The 10,567-nt window shown below is 39.4% G+C and overlaps 1 protein-coding gene across 1 annotated transcript; it reads right to left on the bottom strand.

Moving 5' to 3' along the window:
• Positions 1–5,959: 5,959 nt before the first annotated feature.
• LOC138077796 (small ribosomal subunit protein eS28-like) lies at positions 5,960–6,169 on the bottom strand. Its single transcript, XM_068970032.1, has one exon. It carries the CDS (start codon positions 6,167–6,169, stop codon positions 5,960–5,962), a length of 210 nt encoding a protein of 69 aa, XP_068826133.1.
• Between the last annotated feature and the right edge of the window lie 4,398 nt (positions 6,170–10,567).

Raw genomic sequence — 10,567 nt, 5'->3', positions numbered from 1 at the left:
TATTCAGGACTGATTTCCTTTAGGCTGAGTGGTATTCCATTAAATGTATCACAACTTCTTTATCCATTGATGTTGTTTTAGATCTTGATTATGGTGAATAATGCTGCAATGAACATGGGTAAGATATTGATTTCATTTCCTTTGAATGTATACACAGAAGAAGGATAACTGGATCTATTTTCAAGTTTTTGATGACCCTCCATGCTGCTTTTATAATGGCTGTACATTGCCACCAGCAGTGTACAAGGATCCCCTTTTCTCCACATCCTCACCAACATTTGTTATCTTTTGTCTTTTTGACAGTAGGCCTCCTAACAAGTGTGAGGTCATATCCCATTGTAGTTTTGATTTGCATTTCCCTGATAATTAGTGGTGCTAAGCATTTTTTCATGTATCTGTTGGCCATCTGTATGCCTTCTTGGGGAAAAAACAAGTCTTCTGTCCATTTTTTCCATTGGATTGTTATCTTGCTATTGAGTTGTATGAATTCCTTACATATTTTGGATATTAACCCCTTATCAGATAGATGACTTGCAAATATTTTTCCCCATTCTGTAGACTGTCTTTTCGTTTTGTTTATTATTGCCTTTGATGAGCAGGAGCTTTCTAGTTTGATACAGTCCTTGTTTATTTTCCCTTTCATTGCCTGTGTTTCCAGTATCATAGCCAAGAAAATCATTGCCAAGGTCGATGTCAAGGAGCTTTTCCCTATGTTTTCTTCTAGGAATTTTACCAAGACTTACGTTTAAGACTCACTCCAAGTTGAGTTGATTTTTGTGTATAGTACAATATAAGGGTTCAATTTAATTCTTTTGTATGTGGTTATTCAGTTTTCACAGCACCATTTTGACTCACTGTTTCTCTCAAAAGAGAGATTCTTTTTTGTCTCTTGTGTATTCCTGGTGCTCTTGTCGAAAATTAGTTGACCCTATATGCTTAGGTTTATTTCTGGACTTTCTATTCTGTTCTGTTGGCCTATGTGTCTATTTTTATGGAATTCTCCCACACTGTAGAAGTGAAAGAACTTAGGAGGGAAGCTTTAAAAGTAGGGGAAAATTTTTCCTCTTGATGAATTTAATGTGGGGCAAGTCTTAGGGGATCATTATATCATGATGTTAAGTGACTCAAGGCTTTATAACAATGCCCTAAATAGGTGACTTTATTGGAGATTAATGAACTGAGTGAATCTATTGAAGAGATTTGTGCTGACTGGATCATCCTCTAATTCTACAGCCCATATCCTTTCTAAATTTGGTAGTGGGAGAAAAAGCATATAAACAAAACAATTTCAGCATGTGATAAATTACTCTAGTCAGGGCAAAAGTAGACCAGGGTCTAGTAGCTGGACTTTAAAAAAGAACTTGGTAGCTTACTAGGGATCTAGGGTTTACTGTGTTAATTTTGTGAGTTGTTGTTTTTCAGTCAATGAGTCGTGTCTGATTCTTTGTGACCCCATAGACTGCAGCACCTAGGCTTTCCTGTCCTTCATTTTAACCTAGAGTTTGCTCAGATTCATGTCCATCGAGTCAGTGATGCCATCCAACCATCTCATCCTCTGTCATCCCCTTCTCTCGCCCTCATCTTTCCCAGCATCAGGGTCTTTTGCAATGAGTCAGCTCTTCACATCAGGTGGAACAGTTCTCTAAAAGTTTTCTATATCTCAGATAAGGACTAAAAATGATTGTGTGAAAAACTACAGTTTTGTCATGACCTCATAAATTATTTGTAGCATTATATTCAATATTGTTACCAGCACCACCTGGTCAGCTCCCAGGACTTAAGGTCGTTTTAGGCTTCAGTATTTAATGTTTATTACACAGACCATAGTACCTAGCAGAAGCTCATTGCTTAATCTTCAGTTTAATAAAAAATTGCTATTTCTTCACTTTTAACATTTTTTGAATTTTTTTTGGGGGGGACACCCTCCTTTATCAAGTCTCTTAATGACTCTGAGGTAAACTGCATTTTGATTAAATAATCAGCCATTAAATGTGTTTACACGTGTTTCACTTGCCGCTGACTCCCTGCTATCAGATTTGCCTGGATGTGAAATGAAAGGTTATAGAAATAAATTGAAAACTTGGACTACATAAGCCTAAATAACTGGTTTACCTCTCTTTATTGTTTTAGTTTTTCTCTTTTGATCTCTTTTGAACTTGTACGTTGGTCGTTTCTAGTTGTCTCGGGGGGCAACAGGGAGATGGGTCTCTAAATTTTGTCTGATATATAGAATAGATAGTTACAGACCCATTTCCCTAGACATGTTTTAGTTCTGAGATGTCCTGTTGAAGTGTGTGCATGCTTACTTTCTCAGTCATGTCCAACTCTGCGAACCCATGGACTATAGCCCTGCAAGCTCCTCTGTCCATGGGATTCTCCAGATGAGAATACTGCAATGGGTTGCCATTCCCTTCTCCAGGGGATCTTCCTGACCCAGGGACTGTGCCCAGGTCTCCTGCATTGCCCGTGGATTCTTTATCATCTGAGCCACCAGGGAAACCCATGTTATCTTGGCATGCAGCTCTAATTCATTTGGGGATGAGATTACATAGTCAAATGTGGAAAGCCTATTTGAAATACCCACTTTAAAACATGGTGAATGTTTTTTGCATTCTATGAAATTACCTGTCAATTGACTTTATTTTAGGCTCAAATCTGCCTCTTGCTTGACTAATTTATATTGTACTTTGCATGTGCAAAGACTTCTTTTTCAATACGTCTACCCAGTATTCATGTGTTGAAAGTTTATGGAAAGATGGTTTTGCTGAAGTATTTAAGAAGGATACAGTGAAAAGCTCATGGCATTTGCAGCCACACAGACCTAGATTAGGCTGCTATTTGTGATGAGGGACAAATTACTTAAGAGCTCAGAGCCTTAGTTTTCTTATCTAAAAATGTATGTAATAATATTTCCCCAATAGGTTGTTGAAATAACACGTATTAGTATCTAACAAAGTCTGATACATAGCATAGGTTTCAGCTTTCTCCCTTTAAAAAAAAATTATTAACTGATATAAAGCATATTCAAATTTTATTTGAGCAATAATCTTAAAGTCTACTTTATATCTTTAAAAGGCATAGATTAGAAAATTTTTATATAGGAAATTTGATCTCCTAGAACAATATAATTCTTCAAATCAAACTCTATTAATAATAAGCTTTCTTCCAAAGATTTGGATCTTTAAACTATCTTTAGCCCTATTATCGGTATTTCAGATAGGGCCATTTGGATGCAAATTAGCCAGAAAATGAACTCCAGTAGAAGTATTTATTTAGAGACCAATGCTGTAGTTCTCTGATCCAGAGAACTTCCTCACAAAATGGGATCACACAGAGGTCAGTGGTAATAAAACAAAACCATAAATCAAAGTAGAATCTCCTATAAATCAGCAGCAATATACTCAGTTACTACATCAGTCAGGATTATTTATAAATATGTCAATAAATAGTGTAGTATCTCTTGGTTTCTCTTCATGTTCTACAGTTTATACAATTTGCAATACTTGATAATGAATCTTTGCAATGTAAAAGGATTCCATTGTTTAATGAATATCCAGTTACCTACCTTACAGAGCACACATGTCCTCCTTTTACTTATCTTAGAATGTTAATTACTGTAAGCCCTTACTTCTTCTGTGCTGGTGGGTCTCAAACTTTATCAGGCATCAGAACCACTAAGAACTTACTGAAACACAGGTTGCTGGGTTCCACCCTCAGTGTCAGATTCAGCAGATCTGGATTGAGGCCTGAGAATCTGCATTTCTAACAAGTCCCCAGGTGATGTGATGCTGCTCTAGCTGGAAGAGCAGGAAAGGAAATGCATGATGCTTAGAGACCCTACAGAGATTCCCCTGCCTGGTTTACTTCCTTTTTTCTCTTTGCTCTCTCATGCTTATAGACTTAGAATAGAGCTGTAGCCAAACCATAGTCCCCCTGATAGAAAAACGTTTTGTGTTGTAAGCCTTTGAGGTTTGGGGGTTGTTTGTTATCCCATCAAAATGTGGCCACTGTATCAGTCCACTTTAGCATTATTTGAATAGTAACACTTGGAAGTGATCTAAATATTCATTAAAAAAAAGATGCATAAATAAATCGTGGACTGTTCAGGAAGTGGTATAAAATTTGGCAGTTAAACTGAGTGAATAAATGCCATCTTTGTTAATATATAAATCTTAAAAACAATCATGAGGGTAAAAATATTGCAGCAGGCTACATGTAGTATAATGTAATTTACATAGATTTTAGAAAATGCCAAATACTCCTCTGTATTATGGGCATATATGTAGTGTAAAGGTTAAAATAGGAATGAAATAACACATTCTAAATTCAGAAGAATATTTACATGTCAGAGGGGAGTGAATAGGATGAGATTAGGGAGGAGTGAAGAACCTGTAACTCTAAAGTTTTGTTTCTTCATAGAGTGAGGACTAGATGTCAAGATCAGGCAAAGTTACATGGTGGGGATGTGGATGTACTGGTCTGTATACTCTCCTTTATGACGAGTTATTCATAGCACAATAAAATATATCTTTTCAAGGAGGGAGCTTGCATTAGTAATGTGTTTTACAACTCATGGGGTCTAGCAGCTCCAAGTGTGTGGCAGACGAATGAGCCTGGAATTTTGAGATTCTCCCAGGTTATAAAAAACAAAACAATAGAAATAAGCAGTTCAAACTGTTTGTGAAAACCTGTCTTAAACATGGGCACAGGTATCAAGCCACATAGTGGCAGTCAGCATGCTTACCAGCTATGTCCTTTTTCTTGAATGCTGATTTATTTACTCGGTTGGAACATTTGATACTGATTTTAATTCATTAAAAATGCTGGACTAGGCTTTCAGAGGTTACACATGCAGCCCAATTTCCTTTCTCTCTCTTTTTTTTTTTGTTTACTGGACAAAACAAAGGAGGATAATTGAGTGGGTGTGATTGTTTCAAAACTTTATACACTTCCTTCGTTTCCCTTCAGGAGGAAGGCAAAAGCGTAGTGTTGCTTTAAAAACTCTACGGAGAGCAGCTGGAGAGCTTTTGAAAAGCACAGTTTTCCAGGCCCCATCTCACATCCTAGTGAATCTGAATTTTCCAAATATGAGACAGAGAATCTGTTTATTTATTCATTCACTCACTCATTCATTTATTTAAAAGCTTTCTACACTCACTGTTACCTCCACAGAACCAAAATCTCCCTAACATCACCAGTTGAGAATTTCTTTTCTGATTTACCACTCACTGCTGCATATCATTCATTTTTTTCTACCTTATAAAGCCGTAAGCAAGTGCTAAAAACAGAGCAAACCAATAAATAAAATAGGAACGTTATATATAAATCAATTTACACACGTGTTATAAAATTACGTGGGTCTGTTAAAAGGAGAGCAACCCAATTATAGAGTTTACCCTACTGAGTCCCAGATGCTGAACCTCATTTAGAAGTTGGCATATGTAGAAGATTCCTTGTAACTATGCTTAGAGCATCTTTGTTCCCTGGGTGTGTAAGCCTTCTTTTAAAAATATCTTAACTCTGCCATTCAAGGTGTAGAGTATGGAAACATGCAGAGCTTGGGAGGACACTGACTTGGAAACTGGTGTCTTTCAAACTGAAATTTTTGTAATGATAACCTGTTAATGGGTTTTCTCGTGGGCCCGCCCGACTTGGCCTTGCTAGGGAGCCGGGTTGACCAGCTGTTTATTTTGCTTTGTTTTTTTTTTTTTTTTTGGCTGAGTTGGGTCTTGGTTGCCGCACCTAGCCTTAGTTGCTCTGTGGCATGTAAAATCTTAGTTCCCCAACCAGGGATTGAACATGTGTCCCCTGCATTGCGAGACAGATCCTTTTTTTTCTTTCATACATACGATACAACATACGATACACTTTATTACATACGATACAAACACTTCATTAACAGCAGATCATCCGGGTGGGCCAAGGCGTCAACCCAGACATCCAGCACCCAGTCACAAGTTCAGCGCAGCCTCCGAGCCTCTCGCTCTGACTCCAGCAGGGTGAGCACATCGCCCTCGTGCACGGAGCCTTTCACGTTTCGGATGATGGAGCGGCTCGTGTCGTCCATGAATTCTACGCGCCCCTGCGTGCACTGCCCCTGAGAACCGGTCCTGCCGAACACCTTGGTGGCCCTGGCAAGCTTGATGGGCTGCACACGGCTCGTGTCCATGATGCCAGCGCGGCGGCGTAGGGGCGGAGAGCGCAAGGCAGATTCTTAACCACTGAAACAACATGGACGTCCCCATTTGTGTGTTAATTGAAAATTAATGTTTTGCTGGCATTTATGAAAATATTAATATATTTTAGGATTAAAACTTAAACGCCAACCTTTTATTGATGTGTATTTGTATGTGTGTTTTGTGGAAGACAATTTTTCCACAGACCAGGGGCACAGGGGATTGGGGGGACGGTTTGGGGATAATTCAAACTCATTAAATGTATTGTGTACCTTATCTCTATTATTATTACATTAGCTCCACCTCGGATCATCAGACATTAGATTCTGGAGGTTGGAGACCCCTGACTTAGCAGACAGGCAGCAACTGCAGCGAGCCCAGTGCGGGAGGGTGCTAGAGTGACTGGCCTCCACCCGGAGGTGGTACTGAAGCTTAATAAAGCTTTTAAAAAATGTCCTTAATTGGAAGATAATTGCTTTACAATGTTGTGTGTTTCTGCTGTATAGCAAAGTGAATCAGCTATGTACATATATCCCCTTTCTCCTAAGCCTCCTCCAACTCGCACCCCCACATGAGGCTCTCTTAACTGAAGTTTCTCGGTGGCTGTTCTTGGCCAGTCTGCCCTTCTTGCATGGTCTTCAACAGCGCTAGCCAAAAATGATGACTAAGCAAACCCTGGGAGGCATATACCTGGGGCCACTGCACCAAGTCTGAAGTGCAGGCAACAGAGAGGCTGATTCTTTGGCCTTTTGTACCAGAAAGTAAGGAGGCTGCCAGATGTGGGTCTTGTCACGTAGATGCCAGTGCCCATTTGAGAGCACCAGTTGACCAAAATGGCACAGAGGTGAAAAAACCCTCCTGCCATTGCAAGAGATAGAGGGGACGTGGATTTGACCCCTGGGTCAGGAAGATCCCCTGGAGGAGAAAACGGCAGCCCACTCCAGTATTCTTGCCTGGAGAGTTCCATGGACAGAGGAGCCTGGAGGGCTACATTCCATGGGGTCTCAGAAGAGCTGGACACAACCGAACGACTGAGCATGCGCACATGAACAGTTTCATGATAATTTCTGGAGCAAAAAGAATGAGTGTGATGGATGACAACACAACAAATATATAAAGAAAAATTTTTGGATTAATAGTGATGGTCTAAAGAATTAATTGTGGTTGCCAGAAGCAAGGGTGGATGCTGGGGAAATTTGGTAGAGTCAAAAGGGACAAACTTTCAGTTTTAAGATAAATAAGGACTGGGGATGTCATTCCAGCATGGTGACTATAATTAATACTACTGTGTGGTATCTTTGAAAGCTGCTTAGAGAGTGGATCCTAAAAGCTCTCATCACAAGGAAAAAAATTGGGGGGGGGGGGGAGCGGCCATGCCAGATGGCATGCAGGGTCTTAGTTCTTCAACTGGGGATTGAACTCGTGCTCCCTGCAGTAGAAGCACTGAGTCTTAACCACTGGACTGCCAGGAAAGTCCCCCCGATTTGGCTCAGAGGTTAAAAGCGTCTGCCTACAATGCGGGAGACCTGGGTTCGATCCCTGCGTTGGGAAGATCCCCTGGAGAAGGAAATGGCAATCCACTCCAGTATTCTTGCCTAGAGAATCCCATGGATGGAGGAGCCTGGTGGACTACAGCCCACGGGGTCGCAAAGAGTCGGACACCACTGAGTGACTTCACTTTCATTTTCACTTTCATGAGGAAACGGATGTTAACGAAACTTACTGTGGTAATTATTTCACAATATGTATAGGTCAATTCATTATGCAGTACATTTAAACGTTTATGGTGTCATATGTCAGTTATATCTCAGTAAAGCTAGAGATAAATAAAATGCAGAAGGAATGACAGAATTTGAGAATGCTTATTTTGCAAACTTTAATAAACTAGTGGGTCTAGGCAGTGATAAACAAAGACTCTTAAAACTGTTAGATAAAAGGTTAAGGGATAAACTTCATAAGGGATGGGGCAGTCTGATGATACCGGAACCCGCTGATCAATCTTACCACTGAAAGTGAGCTGGCAACCAGACGTGAAGTACCTGCTGTGAAATATCAGTGTCTTGAAAACTGAACCTGAATCTAATTAAGCATCTTGATCTACCAGTTGACAGGAAATGTGAAGAACAGAAGAACATATGTAAACTGATACCTTGAGGATGCAATCTACCAAATTCAGAATAAGGGAAATCCCATAGCATCGAGAAAACAAGAGTGAGGCACAAAAAACAGTAGATATTTAAAGAGGCTCTGAAAACATATCAACAAAATACAGTCCTCAGGATCTTGTTTGGATTTTGATTCAACCAAAACAACTTTGAAAGACATTTTATAGAAAATCTGGTAAAATCAAACATAAACTGGGTATTAGACGATAGTAAAGACTTGCTGCTAATTTTGTCCAGTATGATGGTGTCATTGTGATTACATCTTTTTTAAGTCATCTTCTGTTAAATATTCTGAAGTATTTATGGATGAAACCATATGATAATTGGGATCCAGAAGAGGGCAAAAAAAGTGAGGAGGAATAGAGGAGAATGTAGGGACAAATGTTGCTGGCTTGTGGAACTTGGTTGGGTATATGTGGCTTTCATTATATTGTTATCACTACTTTTGCGTATGTTTGAAAAGTCCTTGAAAAATGTTAAGAAAATGAAAATACATGAACAAATTCATTTTAAACAAACGTACAACCTCTCATGGGTTCTGTTGAGTAAGCCAGCTTTGAGAATCATTTAGGTGGAGAGGACTTTGGAATGATGCTAGGGGCAAGTGTAGAGAGGCTGGAATAATCCCTCCCCCTACCACTACCTCTGGTGGCTCAGACGGCAGGGAATCTGCCTGCAGTGCAGGAGACCTGGGTTCGATCCCTAGGTTGGGAAGATCTCCTGGAGAAGGGAACGGCTACCCACTCCAGTATTTTTATCTGGAGAATTCCTTGGATGAAGGAGCTTGGTGGATTACAGTCCATGGGGTCACAAATAGTCGGAGACGACTGAGTGACTAACTAATGCTACCCTCCCTCCATCTCTCCCCCCCCCCCGTGAACCCGACCCACGCCCCAAACAGTTCCCAGTCGTTCTCCTGCTCTCAAGGGTTCTCAGTTTTAATGATGGGCAAACAATACAGAAGAACTCAGGTTGCAGGAATACTTGCGTGATGTTATAGTTGGAAGTTTTTAATAGAATTTTAATAGAATTCCTTCTCTGATCTGAGAAAAAGATTAATGAGTATTAATATTTAGCTTCTATTTCCATGAAAAGCCTGTGGAAAAGCATTTTGCAAAGCATCTATGGTAACTAATCCAGAAAATAAATCAAATTAGTCACTGTTGAGGGCTTGCATTACAAACCAAAAAAAGATACGTTTTTTTGATGAGTGGCTAGCTTGAGGGTAGAACTTCATGGTTTTATGACACCCACATTTACTATTAATTATTTCCAAGTTCGTTTAGCTCATAAGTGCTATGGAAATAGCACTGAGCTGGATGTTCTGAGACCAGGTTTTGATTTTGGATCTTTTGCTGGCAAGGCGTGTGACTTTCTTCAAGTTACTCCCTCTGAGGTTTTTTTTTTTTTTTTTCTTTTCTAAACAGAAAACAGAATAAATGTCTGAGGTCCTTCCAGCTCTAAGATTCTATTTGTCTCTGAATTTAAAAAATGTTCTCATTCCTTTGCCTACACAGTTTCATTTATTCCTAAATCAGACTTATGACATTGAAAGTTTTATTATTCACAGCTGACAGATGTAGAAACTGAGGATAGAGACAGTAAATAATCTAATGAACAATGAAAGTTTAGGTGTGACCTGATTTTCATTCTTACAGAAATATCCAGTCATTGACTTCTATGTGTACTGTTCTTTACTATTAGTAGCTGAGGTTCCGTGCACTTAGACATTTGAGATCATTGAAAACTGTGAAATATTAGAGAAGTTTGATTTGTCTTAACAGTCATAAAAGTTTTACATCTCAATATGAACTATCATTTAAGAGCATGTCTATAAAATATGTTCCTTTCCAGGTGGATTTGTGTGTGTCTGTGTGTGTGTGAAAATAAGTTTCCTAAAATTTCAAGGACTTTAAATGAATCAACAGTATATAGTATGTCTAAGATGTACTGTAAAATAAACAAAAGATCTCTAAATATTAGAAGAACAAATTTATTCGTTTAGCTTCCCTTGTGGCTCAGCTGGTAAAGAATCCGCCTGCAATGTGGGAGACCTGGGTTCGCTTCCTTGGTTGGGAAGATCCCCTGGAGAAGGGAAAGGCTACCCACTCCAGTATTCTGGCCTGGAGAATTCCATGGACTGTATAGTCCATGGGGTTGGAAGGAGTTGGACACTACTGAGAGACTTTCACTCACTCACTCACTCAAATATTTAGTAAACATTTG

The sequence above is a fragment of the Capricornis sumatraensis genome, chromosome 4 (assembly GCF_032405125.1).
Source record: "Capricornis sumatraensis isolate serow.1 chromosome 4, serow.2, whole genome shotgun sequence".
NCBI classification, from domain to species: Eukaryota; Metazoa; Chordata; class Mammalia; order Artiodactyla; family Bovidae; genus Capricornis; species Capricornis sumatraensis.
Note: the sequence above shows the minus strand (reverse complement) of the source record. Positions and strands in the feature narration are given on the sequence as shown.